This window comes from Sceloporus undulatus, chromosome 2 (genome assembly GCF_019175285.1).
Source record: "Sceloporus undulatus isolate JIND9_A2432 ecotype Alabama chromosome 2, SceUnd_v1.1, whole genome shotgun sequence".
NCBI classification, from domain to species: domain Eukaryota; kingdom Metazoa; phylum Chordata; class Lepidosauria; order Squamata; family Phrynosomatidae; genus Sceloporus; species Sceloporus undulatus.
In genome coordinates, this window is record NC_056523.1 from 187587175 (window position 1) to 187612302 (window position 25128).

The window sequence follows — 25128 nt, forward strand, 5'->3', positions numbered from 1 at the left end:
AGGGATTGTATTTACCTAAGCACTGGATAGTTCTTAACACTTATAAGCTTTGAACCTTAGTATTTGAGGAAGTCTCAGAGACACTAAAAGTAATACACTTTCCAAGTCTAGCACTTTTACATACTGTATTTTCTTTCTGGGATGAAAATGAAAATGAAAAGCCTTTACATAAAAAATTAATAGGTCATATTTGCTTGGTGGCAAGATTGGTAATAGCTAGCTAGATACTGAAAAATTTCTAGGATTCTTAACAATTTATGATTGTTTAAATAAACTCTAGAGGTTAGCACTTATGGAAGAATTAGTGGGTCACATAAAAGCAGAGGTATGGAAAATGCAGGCTGCATGAGCCAACACAAATCCCAAATCCCCAAGAGTTGCCCAGACCTGTAGTAAAAGCTTCAGGAATAGTAAGACAGACCACCTGTCTTTGATATTTGGTAGTCTTTTATTGAATGCTATATATTAAATAATTATATAGACAGCCCACCAACAACACATAATGCTTTGAAACGTTCTTCTATCCTGATCCATCACTAAGGCAATCCTTGAATAAGCATTGACAGACAGCTCTGTATCAAGTAGTGGACTCTCCAGATTTTTGTTCTGTTTGGTTTTATGCTTTGTTTTGTTTAATATTTTCTTTCTTTTATTCATATTTATGATATTGTCAGCTTTTTCTGCATGTTTGCCTATGACTATGTATGGAATTCTGATAGAACACTGAATAAAATTGCGCTTTTTAAAAATTGTGGAATACATCATGAAAACACAAACAAATCTTGAATGTAGGAGAGAAACCTTTTAGATTCGGGTTTTAATTATTTCTGTCCCAGTGGTCATTTGAGTCTACATAAGGAGCTAGAGGAAAAATATGCAATCGGTGATCCTCCAGATATTGTGGGACTCCAACTCCCATTGACTGTGATGGCTGGGGCTGGTGGGAGTGACAGTCCAAAATCATTTTGGGGGGCCTGCATGCTTCCTTGTTGGAATGTCAAAAGAGAGATGTTAGGGGTTGCTGTAAAAGGTCTATGAAACATGGAGCACGAAGTGTTTATTAACCACTATTTGGGGCTTATGAAAAAGTAAAGTCAAAAACATGGCTAGCTGAGATGTGAAGACTTTCAGGAGAAGTAAGGAGACTGAAGAGAGGAAACATCAAGAGGAATAACCATAAAGAGGGAGAGTTTGAAACAGAGGTGAGAGTGACAAAGATGCACTTCAAGGGTACAAGGAGAAAGGTGACTTAAGAAGGGTAGCGGTGTGCCACCTCACCTTGATGGCCCATTCTCTGTAAATAAACCCTCATTCTCACCTTTTAGGACCAAAATTGACGAGATTCAACAGCGGAAAGAGGACGAGCTCAAGTCCCTTCAGATTCGCAATCAGAAGCTGCAGCAGGAACTCCAGACTGTAAACCAGGTACATGTCACCTTTCTCTACGTTTAGAAAGAACATTAGCCTTTTATTTGTTCTTTGGCTGAAAAATGTGTTTCCGAGCATTTGGGAAACCTAGTCAGGAAGAATAACATAGTACAGTGGTACCCCGGGTTACGAATTTAATTCGTTCCGCCGCCGCGTTCGTAACCCGAAATACTTCGTAAGCCGAAAAAGCCATAGGCGCTAATAGCGAAAGCCGCGATTTCGTGCGAAAAAGTGCCGAAAAGCACCAAAAAATTTTTCATAACCCGAAATAACCTTCGTAACCCGGAACAGTTTTTTTCTATGGATTTTTTTCGTAACCCGGAAATTTCGTAAGGCGGCGCATTCGTATCCCGGGGTACCACTGTAGTTAGAACGCTGCATAGTTTTCTTCCATTATTGGTACATCCCAAAGTGTTTCAGAAAATTATTTTGCACCTAAATGCAAGTGGCTTTTTTTTGGGTGGGGGGGGACCAACAATTGTGGGGTTTGTGTAGAAAACAGCTTACAGATAGTCACGTGGTTTTTCTGCATGATTATAGTTTTTTCACAGAAAGCAGCAATCTTGTGCAAAAAAAACAAATACCACATAACTATCTGGAAACAGTGGTTTGTGTATGAATGCCACTTAATCTTGTCACACACAACTCATCTGTATTTCTGCACTGAATAAAGCACTTCAGGATGTGAGAATACTGGGTAAAAACTGGGCAGAAATACTCATTTTTTTCCTACAGCAAAGAGAAAACTGCTGAAATTATCCACCCTTATTTGAAAGGGTTCAATTGTCAAATTGTTACATCCCTGCTATTTTGAAGGATTCTGATTCTAGGCTGAGCCTCATTCAAGCTATATAGGGACTGTGTTGATCCCTGGAATCAAAGAACTTTCCCCCCTTATTAGGGAAACTATTTGATAAAGTCTTCAGTACTTCAAACTCAGCTCTTCACCCTTGACCCCTTCAGTTTCAGTTCTCTAATCTGCACAGTGGGAAGAACTGTGGCCTGTCTTCATTGCTGGGGTTAGCTGCAAGGAATTCTGAGACGCATGGTTCTTCTGAGATCTTGTAGCACCTTTGAGACTAACTGAAAGAAAGAAATTGGCAGCATGAGCTTTTGTAGACTTCAGGTGCTACAAGATCTCACTACATACTGATTCTACAGACTAACATGGCTATATCTTTCAATTCTACCACGTAGTTCTGTGAGGGTACTGCATCTCTAGCAGAAAACTTTCAGTACCTCACAAAATTACTGGTCCCAGAGTTCTCAGGGAAAAGCCATTGCAGCTAAATTAAATAGATGTTCCCAGCGATGATGAGCCAGAAGGCAGAAAAGCCTTTTTCTTTAAAAGGAGATGCTGCATTCTGTGTTCTTCATGTCTTCCTATTAATCAGGTCCTGCTGACATCATTTTTATCTCTGCCTCAGCATGTAACTGGTGGAATACCCTGGCTAGAGGGTGCTGTGCCAGTGAAATAACCCCCCCCCCCTCTGCTCCACTCCCTGATTTAATCTATTCTTTCCTTCACAGGGCTTCTCGGAATTAAAGGACCAACTGCAGAGTCGTCGGAAAGAGCATGAGGTGGCCCTGCAAGCTCTACAGGACCAAGTGAGTGCACCCAGGAACACTTTCCCCAACAAATAAGAGCTCATTAGTTAAGAAACTCTAGTCTGTATCAAGCAGTAATGTAATGGTACAGCATGCATCCCTCTAGTATTGTGGATTTGTGTGGCATAATGAATCATTCCATTTGAAAACATATATGTTGCCTTCCAGTTAGGTTTGTGAGAACTCCAAGTAATAAAAGAAAGAAAAGGAAAACTCCCATGTAACCCATATTTGGTACTAAGAAAAGGGCAGTTCTCTAGCCTTTGTTGATTATGAATATTTGCATTTTAGCTGTGCTGTATAATTCTGATTCTGTTTTCTTTAGATGGGGCAAAGAAATCTCCCCCTAATTGGTGAAGTCTTTATTTTGGCCAGCCCTTTTTTTGATAGTTCAGCAGGTCTTTCCCTCACAGAAGTACATATTCATAGTAATAAGGATTAGAAACTCGTGGCTTCTTGAATAGTATTCTGTGACCACTAGCACATTTGATTATTTTTTTTAGTACTTCCATGGCATATGGAGTCATCTGATTAATGGGAATGTCAAACTGAATCCACCCACATTGTTCTTTGAGAAACCTGAATGAAGATTCATCTTGTTGACTTGGAAATAAAAAAGTTTATTTCTTTCCACAAATTATTCTTCTTCTGTTCCCTTCTTTTTATTGTCTACATTACACACTGGTTTTCTCTTTCTGTTCATCCCCCATTCTAATTTTCCCATTCGTCCCATGGATCTCTCATGTTCTACGTTGACCCATTTTTTCCAGGTGTGGCCTACTATGCATTTCATTTTTTTTAAAAAAAAAACCTGGCTTCAATTTGCCTTCAATGTGTTTGTGTTCAGGTCCTGTGCTCATTCTGCTGGAGGTTGAGCACAAAGAGACTTATTTTGGGTAAACACCCACAGAAATTGCACTTTCATGCTTCTCAGTATCTGAAAATTAGAAAAGTGACTTGTTAAAAGGACCTCAGGAATCTAGGTGTTAAAATGTCCACTTTTCTTTAAAATAATAGGTTCTGGCAGCATATTGAATATGTTGAGCAAAACTCTGCATGCTAGAAGAACTTCTGGTGTGCCCAGTAAATAAAATATTTGAAGGCCAAAGTACCCATAGAGGAGACTACTCATTGTATCTCTGTGTGATATAGTACTCTGGCTATGTCTTCTTCCAGTCAGCCTCAGCTGTAGGTAGGCAATCCTACCTTTGTCAGGTTAGTTTGGATCATGCATGTACTCCCAAGACAAAGACATAAAACATTTTCCCATATTCAGAAGAGGCTGCCTGTACTTCTCTGCATAACACTCTAGGCTTCCATCCTTCCAGTTGGAAGCTCTGACTTGCACAAAAGTAGAAAGACAAGCCTCTTAGTGTGCTTTCATACTCCCTTTTTTGGACCCATCAATGAAGCATGTCTCCCAGTTTTATTTTGAAAAAATGTTCCTTATCAATCAGAAGTAAGTCTGAAACACATTTTGAAACATATTCCAGCAACATGTGGAAAACCACACCTTCTCTACCTCTGGTTAGTGAGATCTTCTGATTGGTTTTAATCTGGCTGAATTGTTGTGAGTATTTCACCAGCACATGCACAATAATGCCATCCACAATGTCAAACCACCTTTTTCACACCACATTGTTTTTCTCTGCTGGTGGAGATCAAAATATCACCTTTTGGGCCATTCTGGCTGTGGGATTTGGTAATATTGTTTGGTCCAAAATAGTAATTTCCCCATGTTTTGGTGGAGACATACCAACATATCATCCTAATTCTCTTCAGCCATCAACACTGAGAGGGTTAGGGTTGCTCATTTATTGTTCAAACCACATAGTATACTTCCTAGTAAAAAGTAATTCTGCAAAAGGGAGGTTTGAATAAATGAAACAACTCTATTAATTGGTCTAGCTAATATTGGACTAGGACACTGGCAGACCAGGATTTGAATCCCCGCTTGGCCATGGAAACTTACTGGGTGGCCTTGGACATGTCACACTTGCTCATCCTCAGAGGAAGGCAAGGGCAAACGCCCTCTCAACAAATTCTGCCAAGAAAACCGTGTGATGGATTTGCTTTAGGGTCTCCATAAACCAGAAATGACTTGAAGGCACACAGCAAATTGATTCTGATTAGAGGAGGAGATTGTGTCTCCAGTTGTGTGGTTTTAGTTTGCTTCTGGTTACTGCTTGCTGATCTGTAAACCCCTTGGGTTTGCTCACATACTCAATGCTGAGTTTCACATCCTCTCCTTTGCATATTGTTTCTTCTTCAAAATATGTGTCAGGTGTACTTTTTAAAAAAATTAAAAACACAGTTACTTGGTGTTTTTCATAGTTCCATCTGTACTTTTATTGATCTAAAACTAGGAATTAGAACAGTTAAGGTACATTTATTATTATTAACCTTTATTTATAAAGCGCTGTAAATGTACCCAGCACTGTACATACAATCTTTTTAATTAGATTATTCCCTGCCCTCAGGCTTACAATCTAAAAAGACATGGCATAAAAGAAGAAGGGGAAAGGGTTGAGGAGGAGGGACCAAGGGACCAAGATGAAATTACAGTCGCCCTAACCCGTGGATCTGAGATCCACGACCTCGATTATGCGCAGAGGGGTGACCTCCGTTATTTCTAATGTTGTGTGTGCCCGGGGTGCGCATATGAGAGCGCGCCCTATTCATACGCGTGAGCCTCCGTTTTCACGGGGAGTCCGGAATGGATCCCCGCACAAATGGAGGGCCAACTGTATATACATTTAAACAAACAAGCTTCATTTATATACCGCTTCATACCGCCTAAGCAGTGTCTAAGCGGTTTACAACTGTAAGCTAATTTGCCCTCAACAATCTGGGTACTCATTTTAGCAACCTCGGAAGGATGCAAGCCTGAGTCGAGCCTGAGCCCTTTTGCTGATCTTGAACTCGCAACCTTATGGTTTTGAGTGAGTGGCTGCAGTACAGGCATTTAACCACTGCACCACCAGGGCTCATTTAGAAGTACCTTGTTGCTGTTGTTTGAAGCTTGTGCTTTGCTGAAATCGGTAATGGTTTCTAGTTTTTTTCCTGTAACCCACCCACCATACAGGGTATGTGTTGTCCTTCATTTATTTGAATTACAAGCAAGGCTTGACATATTTTGAGCAAAAATGCATAATCAGTTTTTGTGCCAAGAACTGCAAACAAATTATGCAGATTTACAAAGTGGTTCACCTCAACTCCACGGTTGGTTCGTTGGTTCCCCTTTCTCATGGTCCCCCTTCACCCTCCAAGTGTGTGGGTGCAGAGATGTAAATCCATATTGCTTGAACATGTTGAGGTCTAACAAGGATGTAGCTATACGAGGGTGGGGATTTTCCCCCAAATAAAAATTCTGACCCCCCCCCCATGAAATTTTCCTTCATGAGGATAGATATGTTTTGCCAATCTAGATGTCTTGCTTAGAATGAAATCTTTCCTTTAAAGTACGTCTCTCCTTTCATACTCCTTTCACCTATCTTCACTCTGTCTGTGCACATGTTTACCTAGAAGCTTACAAATCAAAATGTTTTTTCTTTACTTATGCAAGACCTGGTTGTTTCATTCCACGTGAGGATATTACTAGTTTTGAATTAAAAGTTTGCTGAAACATGTAGACCTCTTTTTTTTTTTTTTTTGAGGCATTGGAGGTTATCCCTGTCCTTTCCATGATAACTCTGATTCTGGTATTAAATTTTCTGATAATGAAGTAATGTCCAGGAATGAATTGACTTCGCTAAGTGATAGGTTTACCTGTATGTTAAATCATTCTTCAAAGAGAGGTTACCTCTTGCCTTTTAGCCCAAAAAAGTGCAGTCCAGTAGGAAGTTATAGGGGTTGAGAGTTGTCAAGGGCCTTGAGGTTTATCTGCATGATCTTCAGGTTGTGGTGGTTGTTAGGTGCCTTCAAGTTGACTCTGACCTGTAGTGCCCCTATCCTGGGGTTTTCTTGGCAAGATTTCTTCAAATGAAATTTTCCATTGCCTCCCTCTTGGTCTGAGAAAATGTAACTTGCCTAAGATCATTCAGTGGGTTTCCATGGCCCAGTGCAGATTTCAACTCTGGTCTCTTGGACTCAGAGCACTGCACATCATTGCTAAACCCCTGGATTTAATGGTTTAGCTGCCCCACCCCTCAATTTGTTTAGTTGTTAGTTTATGTTAGAGCTTGGTAAATTCTATATTTTTGGACAAAAACTCTCAGACCACCATGTTCAGTGCTTGTGCTTACTGGAGGATTCTGGGAGCTGTAGTCTACAGAAGTAACATTTCCAGGATACTACTGCACTTATTTCAAAGTGACTGTGGTCAGCGAGTCCCAATACATTAGAGAGGCCCTATGATCATTCTTTTCAGTGGGATCTTCAGCAGCTCCCCGCAAAGTCCTGACGCTGCCTTAATACTGCTTTTGCCATTAGAACTTTTGCATTCCTGTTTTTCTTTCACATTTCTTAGGAAGATAAGAGATTTCTTTACACCTCTTGTCTTTCTCAGCAGCCTCCTCTCCCTCTTCATCACTCATGTGTTGCCACCCTTTCTTTTCCGCTATGTACAGTCTGTGATTATTTTAAATCTGCAATAGTCATGTCTTAATAACTGTGTGTATTAAATGCATTTGTTTAGTCTTTTTTTACTGCCATTTATGTTGCTCTTTTCCTCAAGCAAAATAAGTCTGACTTTCCTTTAAACAAACAAAAACTAGCACAGAGCTAACACTGCCTCCATGTTCTGCTCTGTATTTTTAATCTTTTCTCTCATCTTTTTATCCTGCTTTGTCCTTTCTCTCCCCCCTCCTCTTTCTCTCTCTCTTTGTGCTTTCTTTCCTTCCCCCATCCTTTACCTTTTGGGGCATCAGGTTGCTTGTCAAAGTGCGGAGAGCCAGGAGCAGGTTGAGACCATTCTGTCTGAAAACGATGCTCTGAGAACCAATCTGGCAGCATTAGAACAGGTACCATGCCCCTCCATGGGAGCAAAGTGCTCAGAGGGCTGCTCAGGGGTGGAGGTGGTGATGGAAACCAGGGTGCACATCTAGAACATTTGAAGGGCCATAGCTGCCCACCTGAAAGAGAGGGCCTCTTTTGCTGCCCATATTCTGAAAGAGGGACCTCAAGAGCTCATTAGGCCCATCTTGGTTGGGTCAAATTTTTATTAACAGATTTGTTTTGTATGTAGAGGCCCTTCATAACCTGAGGCCCTAAGCAGTTGCTCACTTAGCTTGTGCAGGAATCTAGCACTTTTCCCAGAATATGCATCTGAGAAAAGGCATTTTTGCAGTGAATTCAAAAGTTTAATGAAAATGCTAACAAGGCTGGTCTCTTGGATGTCACAGTGTAGTTGGATATAGCCCTTTATAGATCTGTTGGATTCCAGTACACCATGCATAACTTGAAGGTCTACAGAAGCCCACATGTTTTCTTTGTATGGCTCCCAGACCTTTTTCTTCCATTCCTGTCCTTTGTTCTTTATCTGTAGATCCAGACGTCGAAGACCCAAGAGATGAATCTAATGCGGGATCAGGTGGCAGCCTTGGGATCAGAGCTGCAGCAGTGTCAGAACGAAAAGGAGGCACTAGCTGCCCAGCGGGATGACCTCAACACACAGCTCCAAGTAGGTCAAGGTGTCAGCACACAGGCCTGAAATGGCCCCTAAGCTGATGGCATTGCAATTGCTACTGCTGCTGTTGTATGCAGGGTCTAGCTGGCCACTTTGCATAATCTGGAGGGGAGGGGAGGGGAGAAGGGAAGCACTTTTCAGAAGAGTAAGTTTCCTTCTCTGTACCACTCTTGGGCACAGTATGCAAAATGGCTAGTTTGGGGACCTTTCCTGCTCAGAGAGCCAGGAGCAGTCAGAAGGTAAAATTCTAACCTTATTTCATTTCTCACAGACCCTGTCTTTGATTTCGTCCTTTCCTATGTGCCTTGATGTTCTCTAGGTCTCTGTCTCCTTTTCAGTGAGTTGACAAGATGCTGCCCTGCTTCAGTTTATTCCAGGAGCTCTCTTGGCCCTGGACTTCCTCTTTGTTGTGAGCCTTCAAATTGTTCCTTACTTATGGAGACCCTGGTTTTCTTGGCAAGATTTGTTCAGAGAAGGTTTACCTTTGCCTTCTTTTGAATCTGAGGGAGTATAACTTGCTCAAGTTCATCCAGTGTATTTCCATGGCTGAGTGGGGATTCAAACCCTAGTCTCCAGAGTCATAGTCCAACCCCAACACCATGTTTGTTGTCTCATAATGCTGGCTCTCTGGTTGGACTTCCTCTACACTAATCTTTTCCCAACCTAGTTCTTGCCTGATGTGATGGACTTTGCCTCCCATCAGTCCTTGCATGGTCAGTGGTCAAGTATCTAAGAGTTGTTGTCCAAAACATCTGGAGGAGAACAAGTTGGAGAAGACTGTTCTAGACTGGTTTTTAACTACATAGTGTGGATGGGATGCTAAAGTGTATTAAGGAATATGTGCTATTTATACTAAAGTTGCCAAAATTGAAGAAGTCCACACTTTTACAGCTCTGACTTTGAACAGGAATAGTTTAAAAAGTTAAATGGGGTTTAAAATACTTAGCATGGAAGTTGAAGTGTCCAAAGCATTTCATGTGATATTAACACTGTACTTGATCTCATGAATCCTTATATCAGCCTGACCTACCTCGCAGTCTTGTTGTGATGGCAAATGGAGAAACATTTAAGCCACCTTTAGAACTTCTTGGAGGAAAAGAGTGGTATAAATCCTAATTTTAAATATCATAGGGGAGATGCTATAGTCAGAAATACACAAAGAGAGGGGAATTTATGCTGTATGGGAGTTCCTTAAAAGTGAGATTTTGAAGGCACAATCAACAACAGTTCCAATTAGACAGAAAGGTATGAATGAAATTTATTACAGTCAGTGACTAATACAGACAGAAAGGTAGGAGGCACCACAGAAACCAGAGTGTGTACATAAGGACCATTCAGATGTGCTGAGATTTAAAAGGGACATGTGTAGGGGATGGTGGTTGGGCCAATCACCAAAGAAGGGTACAGAGAATCAGTCAGTATTTGTAGGAAGAAGGCCAGGAAGACTGAAGCTCAGAACAGGTTCAGGTTTACAAGAGAAGTTAAGGATAATATAAAAGGGAGGATGGATTAACTATAAGAGAAAGAACAAGGAAATGTAGGTCTCTTCCATGCTCAAATAAAGAAATAGTAATAGGTGATGGAGAGAAAGCAGAAGTGCTCAGCACCTACTTTGTTTCTATTTGTGCCCCCTCTCCCCCCAGGCAGCAGGCAGCCTGGTAAAAATAGAATGAAGGATGTAGTGAGGGCCTGAAGCCTAAAAGAGATAAAGAGGTGATAAGGAGACATATAGTTACTTTGAATTATTTCAAATCTCAAAAGCCTCCAGGGGTACTAAAGGAACTTGTAAGTGTAATCTCAGAATTTTTGAATTTTGAAAACTTTAAAGAAGAAGTTAGGTACTTGAAGACTTGAGGTAAATAAATGTAGTTCCATCTTTAATTAGGAGGAAAAGAGGACCCGAGCAACTGTCAGCCACTCATCTTGATGTCAGTACCAATAATAATAATTCTTGAATAGGTAACAATCTGTGAGGATTTAGAAGAGAATGCTGTGAATCTCAAAAATAAATCACGCCAAGCTAATCCTGTCTTTTTATTTGATAGAGTGGTAAGCTTTGTAGATCAGGGGAGCACTGTGCATGTAGTGTATCTTGATTTCAGTAAGGCTTTCCAATAAGGTTCTCATTATATTCTTGCTGATATACAAGTAGGAACAAGGCAGTTCTGCTTTTAAGTGAATTTGTAGTTGGCCTATGAACATGGATTACTGTGTCCTTTTTTGGGCACAATTGAAATATGTGCACAGGAGGACAAGCAAGATGGTAAAGTGCCCACAAACAAAACCCTCAACAGTTGAGGGATTTGGGTATATTATGCTGTAGAGAGAAGACTGAGAAGTGATATGATAGCCATTTTCAAATATCTGTTGGAGTGTATAGTGGAAGATGAAGCTACCATATTTTCTGTTTCTCCAAATAGTTGAGTCAGATTACAAGAAAGGAGACTGTTACTGAACATTAGAAGGAATTTCCTTATTGTAAGAGCTATTCAGTAGTGGAAAAGAGTACCTTGGAAAGTGGTGAGCTTTCCTCACTGGTGTTTTTTAAACAGAATTAGACAGAAATGTAGTAAGTCAACTTTCTTTCAGGGATGCTGTGGATTTCTGTATTGCCAGGGGCTTGGGCTACATGATCCTTGTATTACTTTCCACAATTTTATAATTTTAATATATAAATAAGTGTGTTACGGGAAGTTATGGGTCTCCGTTTGTATGCTCCTGAGTGTTCCCAGCTGTCCATCAGAGATGCTCTTACAGAGAACTTGGTTGTGGAGGTAGGGGCAGGGCTTGTCCTAAAGGACAGTACTTTAGCCCACCTTCGCTTTTGTCTCTTAGGAGTCACTCCGGGCCAATACTCGTCTCCTGGAGCAGCTACAAGAACTTGGGCAGGAAAAAGAGAGGTTGTTACAAGACCTTGAGGAGACTCGGAAGGTAAGTGAGGGCAAGAGCAGGGGCAGGTAGAGAATTAAGTCTCATTTCTCTCCAAAAACTTCTGGTAAAGTTTGACTAGGCTTCATGAACCAGAATAATTTTGGTTCTACACTGTGGTCTGTGGTAGGTGAGGAACTCTGCATTTGGTTTGTCAGTGTCAGGGCTACGCCATTCTTCTTGATGCAAGGCGATCACTGTGATGCGGCTCTGCTTTCCAGACAGCAGAGAAGCGCAAAGGCATGCTCGATGAGATGGCCATTGAGACCCTCCAGGAAAAAGGACGCCATAAGGAAGAGATTAGTAACCTCCGTCTGCAGCATGAGAAAGAGGTGTTAGCTGTGCGGGCACGCTATGAGCGAGAGCTGCGGGAACTGCACGAGCACAAGAAGCGGCAAGAAGATGAGCTGCGTGGCCAGCTTAAGGAGGAGAAGGTATTGGTCAAAAAACTGCAATCCCAAATTACATCTCCTGAGAATTGAGCTTATCCAAACCTTAAGGCCTGGAAATTTGATCTTTGTTTCTTTTAATGAAAGCTGAGAGTTTTAGGATGCTGGATCCTGTGTCCTGCAATACCTAACTTATGTCTTGACCTGCATTCCTGGAGCACCTGCATTTCTACCTTTTCTCTTGCACTTCTAGGCTCGTAGCCAGGAGCTGGAATCCATGCAGCAAACAGTGGAGGAGCTGCGCCTGCAAATACAGTCCATGGATGGCACAAAAGGCTGGTTCGAGCGGCGACTTAAAGAGGCTGAGGTGACATTCTAGATAAGAAACATATGGCACAGAGGCTTCTCTGATCCCGGTTGTGCAAATCTCTAATCCTGATCACCACTCTACTGACTGCTTGCTCTTTCACAATAGGACACACACATCAGAAGTGGTGTCATTTATCCCTGGGGCTCCAGATATTTTGGACTTCGGCTGCTTGAAATTCTAGCTAGCCTGACCACAGCCATTGACCGTGGGAGTTGTTTTCCAAGACCTCTGGAGAGCCCAAGTTTCCCTATTAGAAGAGCCCCTAAGGCCTCATAGGCCTGGTCAACTTCAGGTCTTGTTCTAAAGGTATCTGTTGGTTTCTTCTCCCTCTTCTCCAGGAGCTGATAGAAAAGCACCAGCTGGAACATGCAGAAGCCCTGCAAGCCTGTAAGGAGCAGCATGTGTCTGACCTGCAGGTATGGAGAGGGTGGGTGTTGTGATGTCCTCCTGATCAGGAGAAAAGGCAAAAGTCTCCTTTTAGCACCCTGCACAGTGAGCATCCTCCCACATGCCATCCAGCAGGGACGTAGCTAGGATTTTAGGAGGGGGGGGGGCAGAGCCTGTGGCCCCCCTTTAAAGGAGCGTGAGAGCAGCGGGGCGGCACAGCACACCCTATTTTTTTTTCTAAGGGAGGGGGGGGGCCCGCCCCCAAACCCCCCCCCCCCCCCCTTGGCTACATCCCTGCATCCAGCACTCAACAAGCACTACTGGTTAGCAGGACTTGCTTGCTTATTGCTGGTGATGGCTTGCTACAGCCTACGTGAGTTAATCTGGAGGCTGCGCCAAAAGAAAGGAGCATCCTGACTTGGGATACTGATTCAGACATGGTCAATTTCAGATCCCATCTAGCTATGCCCATGTTTAATTCTGGCAAAAGAATCCTCTGGCTAGGTAACTCAACTAGGACCACATCCCACAGTGGAGTTATTTTGTTTTTATTTGTTTATGTTAAAATATTTTTATTTCATTGTTTATCAAAATGTATTACAGAGTGGTTTACAACAGTGAAAGAACACTCCCTTAAAAAAGATCAAACAGAGATGAGAAGTGTTTGCCTCTCAACATGTATGGGTTTCATCTCCCAGTAGCCAGAGCCAGCATGACAGTTGGGTGGGATGATGGGAGATGAGGTCTGGCAAATACCCTCCCCCCTTCTAATCTTTGAACTAAATTAGGCCTCTCAATCCTAAATCTTTTTGGATGTGAAGAGGTGGACGGTGCTGATTGTGACTTTTGAACTGCAAGGGATTCCCAGTTACCAGCATGAAATGCAGTGCAGGATCAGTTGCCATGAGAAGTGCTAGACAGGAGAGGAAGCACTGAACTCTCCCACAACACACTGCTCTCCTATTCTATGGCCCATTACAGACGGGCTTAAAAGTATGCACGGAGCACGTACTAGGGTTAAGGTGGGGCGGTGCGCGCACAAAATAGTAGCGGCCATTCCACACGGCTGCCGCCATTGATACGTGACGACCACGCCGCCTCCAAACGAGGCGCGCGGTTGTGATGTTTTGGGGTCGCGCCTAGGGCACCCTTTCCGCAACCCCGGAAGGAGCTCTGTTTCGGAGCTCCTTCCTGGTTTGGTCCGCTGGGCGCAGCCTTCAGACGGCTGTGCCCAGCGGACCAAAGGAGAAAGGGGCCAAATGACCCCTTTCTCCTTCTCCCCGCCGCCGCGGGGTGTCCTTGGGGCTTGAAGCCCCAAGGACACCCCTTTCCAGGCTGCGGGGAAGGGGCCTTTTGCCGCTTCCCTGCAGCCCGGAAAGCAGCGGATCGGGGCTTCAGCGGCTGCCGCTCTGGCCGCTGAGGCCCCGATCCGGCGGGGAAAGGTGTGCCTACAGGCCGCCCCAAAGGGGCGGTCTGTAACGTGCCTATATTTCTTCTTTACCTCCCAGCCCCACCCAGCCTTTTGAGATGTGTTTGTTGATCAGGTGGGGGGGGGGGAGAAACTGCTGGGCTAAAAATGTATCCCCCTCCACTTTCTGCTTCTCCCCTACCTCTCCCCACCCCATCCCAATCCTCTGGAATTTTCTACATGAGGAACATATACAGAATTGGAAATCCAATAATTGCTGCCCAATATGTAGTTCTATCTTCTGAACACCTTATTTGCAACCAATCTGTTATTGGGTTGTTTCCTGTGCAGTTGAAGGACCAAGAAGTGGAAGCAACCAAGGAGAAGTTGCGAGAGATCGAAAGAGCCAGGGATGAACACATGGATACAATCAACCGCCTGAAACAGGTGTGCATGTGCTGCTGCCTGCCAGCTTCCCCTGGGAACTGGTGCTTGGCAGCGTGAGGTTCCTAGGTCCATCTGTTCCCTTTCTTTTTGCCAGGATTGCCCATCTGCCAGAGTATGTCTCTTTCCCCAGGGTTCTTGTAATGCTTGACATAGATAGACAGATGGCGCCATTTCTCCCCAATTCAAATATTCAGATATGAACTTGGGCATTTAATTCCCAGATAGGAGCCCTAGTCTCTTATGTGGATGCCTCTCCAGGTCAGTTGCAAGAAGTGAAAACTGTGTGTAGCCAGGGTTGCACTGAGAGAAGACCATAATGTCACCATCAGTATTGACATTAGCATTTCCTCTACTGCTCCAGCCAAGTAGAGCTCCCAGTATAGTTTACAAATACAGATGTTCTTCCATATCCATGGATTCTGCATCCACAGATTCCCGTATCCATCGCTTGAAAATATTCCCCTCTCCGAAAATAATAATTCCAAAATGCAAGTCTCAATTTCCCCATTGTATAGAAAAAAACCCACACCATTTTACTAAACCATTTTTTTATTAATTTTTTTTATTGTTATATATATATATATTACAAAAGTCATAAGGTATTTTCAAAAAGAATATAGCACTTTGGCATAGCATTTTCTTACATAAACACATATTAACATTCTTATATCTTTGTAATGTTATTATTGCTTTGTAAAGTAATGAAAAGAAACATGATGAAAACATTCCTCGTTTTTCAGTTTGTATATTGTATTTTATATTCTATAACCATTTTACTAAACCATTGTATATAATGGAATTTAAACATCCACAGATTTGGTAATCCATGGTGAGGGGGGTCCAGGAGCCTACCTCAGCAGCTACCAAGGGCCCACTGTATCAGTAACAACAGTCTTTTCTCTCTGCTTTATGGTCTAAAAGACACCAAACAAAAGGTGAAGGTGGGGAAAAGCAGAGGAAACAAACATTAAACTCTAACGCTTAGTTACAAAAAAACATCTAGGGGTAGCTGTGTTGGCCTTATAGCAAATCCTAGAACATCCAAACAATGATACCTTTATGGGGTGAACTAAAATGCACAATTATATGTTGCAAGCTTTCGAAGTCACACTGGCTTCTTCATCAGGCAAACAGGAGAAAAAAATTGAACATGTTAGTCATAGGCCTGCATTTTCTGTTTCTGGTCTTAGTTAAGGAGGGCTATCTGCATGCTGGCACAAGGTTGTTATGAATGTTCCTTCCCATGCAAGTTGGTGGGGAGAGAAAAATACAATCTGCAACTGTTCCTTCTCTGGCTGATAAATGGGACCAAGCTAGACTTTGCCATTATATTCTTCCTGGAAGGCAGTGGAGCAGCCTCCCTGGGCTGCTTGGTGCCAGCTGTTCTGCTTGTTGAAGCCAAAGAGTGCCATCCTTCAGCTTTCCAACCTCCCCAAATAATCTTCCCCTCCCACCTCATTTTATCCTATTGTAGATCGAAGGTCTGGAGATGCTTACCCACATTGTGGGAGATTTACTTCTCCTTTCTGCTGAATAGAACAACAACAGAGAGGATGCTAAAGGAGCTCCTGCATGCTGGTGGGTGGTAGAGGATTTAGCAGTGAACTCTAGCAGCAGAAATAAAGTGTGGAGATTGTAAAGATTTAACTGCCTGGGTTTTTAAAAAAAGATAATTTATGCTCCTATGAGGATCAGAACCTTGCTTGCTTCTTAAAAGAAGAAAAGGAAAAAAGCCATTTCCACCACCTCCCAGGAATATGAGGATGGGAGTCACATTCCACAACTTACAGAACAGTTGTGACCCAACAGTTAAATTTGTGATCCTTGAATAATAGCAATTCTGCTGCTCAGAATGAAGTGATTATATGGATGAGGTGAGCAGAGGGGAATGTTGCCCAGTGTGATAGAAATGTAACCTGACACCTCTGGGCCTAGCAGAGTCATTGAGAGTGGATCTGTGACTTCCTTGTCACCCTGACAGGAGGTGAAGGACACAGTAGATGGACAGCGGATCCTGGAGAAGAAAGGCAGTGCAGCGGTAAGCTGGGGAATCCTGATGAGGGGCATGAGGAGGGGGGTGAGATAACAGCAAAGGCAAACAGGCCCTGTTGAGCTGACCCTTGAATTCAAGGATGCCTCTCCTGTTTGTTCCAACCATTTGCTACCTTTCACCCACTAGAACTGAGAGTTGAGCCTCTCTGTCTCCCTCTCTATTCCCCCATCCCATAAGGAAATTTTTAGATTTTTTTTGTGGATTGAAGGCAAAATATCCTAAATTTCTCTTCCTTTCTGTCTCTCTCCCCCTCTCTCAAACACACACACACACCCTGCGAAAAGAGAACGTCAGGAACAAGGAGTTCCCCTGCACCACCGCACTTGGACACTGCAATGCGCCATTTGACATTCCCAGTGGGGGGAACCAGGGCCATAGGCCTGGAGAGAAGGATCAGGGACTGCTGTGAACTGCCAAGGTGCAGCCACTGTGCTCCCCTGATGTTCCGCTTTGCCTGGGGGCTTATAAGTGCATTTATTCTCAGCTGCTTCAGTGGTGCCCCCTTCCTCCCTCGTTCCATACCGAGTGGTGTCTCGTGCATATCCTCAAATTGCCAGGCTTGCCTTCTCACCACTAGCAGGTTATTTGAACAACCAGAAATACGAGGGAATGTTAAAATTGTAGAATCAACCCCCCCCTCCGATGATGGGGTTTGCAGCCACATGTCCCTTTATGGACCATACCTCTGTGGTCCTGGTGCTGCTTCTCCAATACCTTCCCCCCAACCCATCCTGAACATTTCAGCTCTGCAGCTAAGATGTTGAGCTGCCTTCCAACTCAAGTGCCTTCCAATCCTAGGCTCCCTGTGGTCTTTAGCCAATGTATCTGTTTAATGACATGGAGATTGTCTTGTCTGTCTTAATTTGCAGAGATATGTTTAGGTCAGAGTTTGGAACTCCTTTGACAACCCTTCAAATCCCCCAGCCAGTGACCATGTTGGCTGGGGAATTTGGAGAGCTCTCAACCAAAAAGGTATATGTGTGTTACATTTTCAAGTTCTGGTTTGAATCAAGAGGACACAGTTCCATTGGCATTAGATAAACACTTCCTGTTTCCAAGAGAAGGCAGCTGTTTGGATAACTGCCATAGTGATGAGGGTGCTTGAGAGAAGGTTGCCTTCTTCTTGTCATGTCACTGTTTACATCAAGGTATTGTCAAATGGAATTACATTTTTCTGTAGCAATGGCCTTTTCTCTTCTGGGGAGGATGGCTGTAGTTCCTCACTGGTGTCTGAGTGAGAGATTTTGGCAGGTGTGCTTGGATTTCTTATTTCAGCATTTTAACAATTAAGATTTGACACTGAAACTGGAGTATTGTGTGGTTAAGCTTTGGGGAATCCTGCCACTAGCCCTGATTTCCCTCTCCACCATTTTTGCCCCCACAAAAGTTGAAAGACCTGAAGCGGCAGCTCCACCTGGAACGGAAGCGAGCAGACAAACTCCAGGAACGCCTCCAGGAGATCTTGACTAACAGCAAAAGCAGGACAGGTGAGAGGTGGCTGTCAGCAGGGGGATGATATAGCTTTGGTTTTTCCTTTGTTTTCCATTCTAAACCGTGTTGTGATCAGGAAGATGGCATAACCTTCAAAGGAGCAGAGGTTATGACCATTTCCTATGGTAAATCAGTAAATAGGGCCGGCTCTGTCATTAGTTAGAATGATCCAACTACCTCTTGTGGAAGATGCAGGGAGACATGGTGATCTTCCTCCCAGCTATTCCTCTTTTTTGTCAGAAAGATGCCTGTGCCACACAGCCTGCCCTACCCTACCAGGTATGGTGGACGACACTGTCACATCCTCAGTGCTGTGGTAAAATTAGATTATGTTTGTGAGTCCTTCCAACTTTATGATTCTATAGCAGTGGATTCTCTGCATCAGCAGAGAATTGGACTACATGACTTCTGGCAGTGCCTTTCAACACTACAGTTCAGGGATTATTTATTATTATTTTTTTTTAAAAGCCACATATACCAAATACTGGTCCAGTCACCATGTTTAGGTGGGAATAGAAAGGGGGAATCTTCTTGTTGTTTGTAGCTATAAAGGACTTGACTTTTACTTCAAATAATAAAGCACCTTGATATTCTCAGAGAGTTAAATGCTGTATCTTAACCAAATTATGGTTCCCCCCTTCTCATTTTCATGCAGAATTACAGTGTAGACAACCAACCCTGATTGTTTAATGTTCCCAGCAAGGCACATGTCTCTCTCTTTTAATCTTCTGTTCACTTTGAAAATACATGGTGGGGAAAGGAACCAGTTGTGGCTCACTTTTGAAAGACAATATAAGTGTATAAAACAGTGCATGTAGGCATTTGCTAAAAGTACACTTTCAGCAGGTCAGTTGTGTTGAGTTTCCACTCAATCTGGAGGATTTCCTTGACTGTCGCTGGACTCTGGATACGGGCTCCAACTGTAGGTGTGTGGTTTAGTATCTCAACCAGTTTAGTTTGTTACTAAACCCCTGATATCCAGCAGCCAGAGTCAAGTGGAAAAGAAATACCATTGGGATTAAAGAATTCTCAGCTCAGCCTGGGAACTGGTTTTAAGTGTTAGAACAAACTAAGCTCAAACTGCTTTCACGCCAAAAATCCACTCCAGGTTGTCCTTAACATTTTCCATTTCTGAATTATTAAGGGGGAGTTAGTTTGTTGTCTTTTTTAAGCTGTTGTTAAAAAACTAAGAATTGGAAGTCTCTGCCAATCTATGGCATATCCCCCAGAGATCTACCAACTGGATCCTGGTCTACTTTCTGCTCCACTCAAGCACTAAAGGGCTCCCACAACAAGCCTTTCTGAAATGAGATGTTGGATTCATACCAGGTTCCTACCCCAAATGTAGCATTGAGTCTAGAATAAATGATACATTTTGTGGTAGAGTTGTATCTGCTTCCCACTATTCCTCTGAATTTGCTCAGCTTTCTAAGCTCCTGGCTCAACAGTACTGGGAAACACCAGATGCATTCTTGGGTGCTGGCATAAAAAGGACACTTCTTACAGTCCCCAGGCCCCCCTGGAAGTAGGAAGCCAGCTGCTTTCTGGTGCTGTAGTCAGTCAGACACCTGGCCATCTCAGCTGTGTGGTCCAGAGAGTGTGGGGAATGGTGCAGCTTGGAGGCACCTTGCAGGGATGTCAGCATTTTTAAAAAAGCTGATTTCATTAAATAAGCCATCTGCTTGAGACCTGCAAGGGTGAGGAGGCTGGAGAAGGAGGATATGGGTGCAAAATTAGGGTCTTTTTATGCTGCACTGTGATGTGTGTGAAAGGAGGCCTGCTGGTTTGGAGCTAGGGCAGGCCCCCAAATGAGGAGGGCATGTCAGGCCTCAGATCTTTGGTATTATTAAAGGATAGCAAGATATATATGTATGTATGTATGTATGTATATTAACTGTCAGAGTGTGGAAAGGTCCCTGTGGGATTTTTCTGACTTATAAACAAAAATAATGTGTCTAGCTTTGGATAGTGTGTGACTTGGAGGTTGTGAGGGCAGCATTTGTGGCTCTGTCTCGGGTAGAAAAAAAGGCTTCTGACAACACTGTTTGCGACAGAATTGGGCTGTCTGTATAGGGTCATGTTTTTAACAAATGTATTTGTTATATCTATTTCACACTTTTCTTTCATTGGACTCAAAGCAATATATATGGCTCTCCTCCCCATTTTTGTTCTTACAACAACGCTGTGAGGTCAGCTAGGCAAAGAGACAGTGTAACTGGCCCAGGGTCACCCAGGAAGTTTTCTGCTTCCACCTGCTCATCCCAAGCCCCAGTCCAGTACCTCACAACTACATTCCAACTCAGTCCAGAAATCCCACCTCACACGCTTCCATCATGACATTTCTGCAGGTCATTGGAAGAAGGAAGTTGAAATGTTTGTTGTTTAACATAGCCACAAGGACCTGGAGAATATTGACAAGATGCAAGCAGTGGTGAAGTTAGTGAAAATATTCCCAATTCTGCAGAAGGGGAAATGTTTCCCTTTCATTGCTGCAGATAAAATGCATCAGATATCTTCTCATCACCCAGATTTTTCCTCTCACTAGTTCAATGGCACATACTAGATTGAGGTGGCTTTTTGGTATATGTAGTTTTAAAGCTACCGGTAATCTTATTCTACACAGGACTGAACTTGGATTTTTACAAGAACACACAGATGTACAGTATATTCACTTTAGTTTGCTTTTTTAACATTCACTTCTGTTTGGTTCTTTAACAAGGCTTCAGTATCTACTTTGACCCAACAACAAAAACAAAAGGTATGGCCAGCCAGTAAAATGGCTCCATAGGGCATTGCCGTTGCCCATTCCTGCTTTAGTGGCTTTGTGTATTCTTAGAATTCCAGTATAGAAGTGAGCTCTGTATAGGAATTTCATCAAGTAAACAGCAACTCTTTGGCATTTAATTAAACAAATCTTCCCCAACATTTGACCCTCCAAATAGGTTGGACTGCAGCTCTCATCATCTCTGAGTATACCAACTGGAAATGGTAGCAATTTTATCCAACATGGCTGAAGCTGTCACTTCTCGCAGCAGATTATCTCCTGGGAGCCCATAATGTGGGCAAGAGCATAGGTTGTATTGTGTGGTGGTTGGGAAACTTAGTAACATCAGTTTATGCTAGGAATGGGCAGGTTGGGGCTCTCCGGGAGTTGGTGAGCTGTCTTCCCATTACCTCTCAACATTGGCTGGCTGATCCCACCCTCATCCTGCCCATTATGTAACATGCCAGTAAAACTATGCAGGCTTGCAGAATTCAATATTTTCAACCTCTATTTCTTTTCTGGTAAAATCTGTTTATCCCTCAGATGTTGCAGTGTCCCCCCTTTTCTTGACTTTGAACCTCTTGGGTTTCATGGTCTCTGGCACATGTTCTTGTGCTAGTAATCGTTCATCTATCTTCTTTTTAATTGTAGGTTGCATCCACACTGCAGAAATAATACAGATTGACAACGCTTAAACTACCATGGTTCAATACTATGGAATACTAGGATTTGTAGTGTCTTGTGGCACCAGAGCTCTCTGATAGGGCCAAATGTTTCACAGAGCTACAATTCTTCGAATTCCATAGCATTGAGCCATGGCATTTAAAACAGGGTCAAACTGGATTATTTTTGCTATGTGGATGCAGCCTTAGCAATAGCACTTTACATTTCTATACCACTTCATAGTGATCTAAGCACTCTCTAAGCAGTTTACAATGTGTAAACCAATTGCCCCCAACAAGCTGGGTACTCACTTTATCGACCTATGAAAGGATGGAGGGCTGAGTCAACCTGGAGCCCTGCGGAATCGAACTCATAACATTGTGGCAGCGTTTCACCACTGCCCCACCAGGGCTCTTAGACACATTTTGAAAGATCTTGAAGAAGAGGGGAAGTGACTTTTCACTGTACGGTAGTTTTAAGGGCAATAGTGTGCTTGAAAGGGTATTTTTAAAAAGGGGACAGTTAACCCACATTAAGGGGTTTTCAGTATGCATTTGAATGAGCTTCTATGTCACCAGCTGTGGCTGAAAAAGTAATTCTTGCCTGAATGGCTGGCTGGCTGGAAGCTGCTGCTGTTGCTATTAAAGCAACACACATACACACACACATTCTTTAAAGTAGGCCTTTAAAGTGTGAAGTACTTCTTCCGGGGCCCCAGGGGGGCCTGTCATTTGGCCCCTGGCAAATTGCAGGCCAGAGATGCCTTTTTATCTTGCTGCTTTGATCTCATAGCTCCTCAGAATGCAAAGGGACTTCTGATTTCTGCCTTTTTAAAGCAGTGGCACTTCCTCCCCTCTTGGCAGTCTGCACAAAGAAGTCCTTCACTCTCTGCAGGGCTTTTCTTTTCCCAGCATGGAGTTGAGGCTTGAAAGCCATCCTCTTACACCTCCTCCTTTTTCTTTTCTTTTTCCTGACAAAAGGGGCCACCGACCTCCAGCTTGGCTTGTCGCTTTGGAAGTAAAAGAAAAGATAATTGAGCCTAGGAGTCTCAGGTGGAGGCTGGTGTTTGAACAGGTAGAACTTCTGAAAAGGATACAAGGCACGTGGAGGGTTAGCGGGGTGGCTGTCCTTGGCAGCACCAGGCTCCCAGCAATGAATGGCTCTCGTTTTTCACCCGCTGGATTAAAAATTAACCAGCCAGCCCAGGCAGCTGCAGTGCTAGCTCATAGGATTTCTCACTTCCTACGCAGCCACCACTCTCCCTCCATCAAGCTCTCTCCACATCCCAATGCCAGCGTGCTGGCAGCACGATTGCTAGTGATGGCATGTCAGGACTCAGGGAATAGACTGGAAACATGAGGTGCTGCAGAACATCTGAAGCAAAGTGGAGCCATGACCATTCATGTAGTGTCAAACTGCTTTATTTCTACAGTGTCAATGCATCCAGTCTGGCTTGGAGGTTTGTGTACACCAGTCCTGAAGCTCTGTCCCTCCCATACCCTGACCAAATGAAGAGTCTTTAAAACAAGGAGTGGACAATAAATGTATTGTAAGCCACCTTGGATCCCATTTTGGGGAAGAGGCAGGATACATATTCAATAATAAATAAGGTGTGTAGGCCACATGTGTCTCCAGCCCATTTTTACAGGTCCCAAACCCTCCCAGACAACCCTCCTATTTTATATTATTTTATTTTGCTCCAAGAGGTGGGTTGCCATTCCTGAAATTCTCCAAGAGCAACAAGGTACTATAGAGCAAGGAGCTGTGTTTTTCTGAAGTTCCACCCTCCCCCCCCCCCCCCGGCGAAGTGCACTTCTACATCTGGAAGAACGTGAGGAAACCACATTTTTAGGGAGCCCAATCTGCCTGCTGAGGGAGACAAAACTGACCCCCTGTATCTTCTTCTGAAGGACAGGCCTTGGACCTCGCACCTAGCACTCATCACATTCTCTCTAAGAGCTCATACCCAGCACACTTCTGAGGTCAGCTCACCAGCTCTGTGGACTGTGGAGGTCTTGAGTTGGGTGTGTTGGGCAAGTGTTGAAACTAGACTTAGGGTAACTAATGATAGAAAAACAAAGAACCTCTGGAACTCTTTTGGACAATCTGGTGTAGAGACTCCTTTCTTCTTGATTCCCTCCTCCCCTTTTAGAATTTGCTGTCAGATTTGCTAGAACTGCTGTTTATAAAAACAATAGAAAAGAAAATTAGCACATTTGTTTAGAGCTTTGGTGGATGCACCATATGGTATGTTCTGGAAGCTACCTTCTGCAATTTGCTGGTGGAGTTGTGTCCTTTGTCTTTAGGGGCTGAATATTTTATAAACTGGACTCAGTCTACTCTTCTTCCTGAAGAGTTCAGGGAAGAGTACATAAATTTTGTGGTCCTTTGTATCATCACAGCTACAGTGTGAAATAGGTGAGAATTTATACTCCAAACTAACTCATGAACTCTCTCTGATCCTCTAGTTCTGCTCTGGTCTTTCTTTCTCTCTGTTTCCTTTTCTGGGTTAACTGTAGTTTAGCATGTCTTTTGAACCTAAGCCTTAACTCTGGTTTGTTGATACATGCCTGCTTTATTGACCATGATTTGGCTCTGATCCCCACCCATCTACATGGCTGAGAAGAAATCTTCAGAGTAACTGCTAGGTGTGGGCTAAATATTGGTCTCTCTAATAAACCACTGACCAATTTTTGTTGGTTTTCGTTGTGTCTGAAAGAAATGCTATTCTTAATAGTTCTTGAGTTGATCTTGCAAGGTAGTGCTTGTGCTTCTTCAGCAATCATATGTGTTCAGATTTACTTAATACAGATTAGTTATTCTTTGATTGATACAGAGCCTAAGTGTATCTTGCTTTATACATTTTAAAATATATTGGCAGACGATGGGGCTTGCAGCTTTTTGTGGAAAAAAAGTTGACTATAGAAATAATGATTTATTCTTCCTTAGATGTCTTTGTAGATTTTAATGTTTAGGGCAATTCTCTAGTTCTCTCTTCTGGAAAACTTCAATTAATCATAATAGTAAGAAGCCACTGGCCATGACAGCTGAGAGTTTCTTGGAGCTGTAGTAAAAAAATAATGTTTTCAAGCTCTGTTGTTGTTGTTGTTGTTATTATTGTTATATAATGTTATATAATAATAATAATAATAATAACAATAACAACAACAATAACAATCAGATCAAGCACTTAGGGCAGAAAAATGAAATACACAGATGTGGCATGGGTGACACCTGGCTGAACAAGACTACGTGTGAAAGGGATCTGGGAGTCCAAGTAGACCACAAATTGAACATGAGTCAACAGTGCGATGCGGCAGCTAACAACCCAATGTGATTTTAGGCTGCATCAATAAAAGTATAGTGTCTAGATCAAGGGAAGTAATAGTGCCACTCTATTCTTCTCTGGTCAGGCCCCACCTGGAATATTGTGTCCAGTTCTGGGCACCACAATTCAAAAAGGACATTGAGAAACTGGAGCCATGTGTCCAAAGGAAGGCGACTAAAATGGTGAAGGGTCTGGAAACCATGCCCTATGAGGAACGACTTAGGGAGCTGGGGATGTT

At 43.0% G+C, this 25128-nt stretch overlaps 1 protein-coding gene across 2 annotated transcripts in view; it reads left to right on the top strand.

The window, feature by feature from the left end:
* Positions 1-25128, top strand: part of GRIPAP1 (GRIP1 associated protein 1) — a 66472-nt gene that overhangs the window by 17163 nt on the left and 24181 nt on the right. Inside the window, exons 11-21 of one of the 2 annotated variants that reach the window (XM_042447970.1) lie at positions 1326-1425; positions 2959-3036; positions 7905-7997; positions 8522-8656; positions 11498-11593; positions 11812-12024; positions 12233-12346; positions 12688-12765; positions 14496-14591; positions 16573-16629; positions 18032-18131. In XM_042447970.1, coding sequence (XP_042303904.1) covers positions 1326-1425; positions 2959-3036; positions 7905-7997; positions 8522-8656; positions 11498-11593; positions 11812-12024; positions 12233-12346; positions 12688-12765; positions 14496-14591; positions 16573-16629; positions 18032-18131 — 1160 coding nt within the window. The remainder of the gene's footprint in view (positions 1-1325; positions 1426-2958; positions 3037-7904; positions 7998-8521; positions 8657-11497; positions 11594-11811; positions 12025-12232; positions 12347-12687; positions 12766-14495; positions 14592-16572; positions 16630-18031; positions 18132-25128) is intronic. The other variant, XM_042447971.1, reaches the window with a different exon arrangement.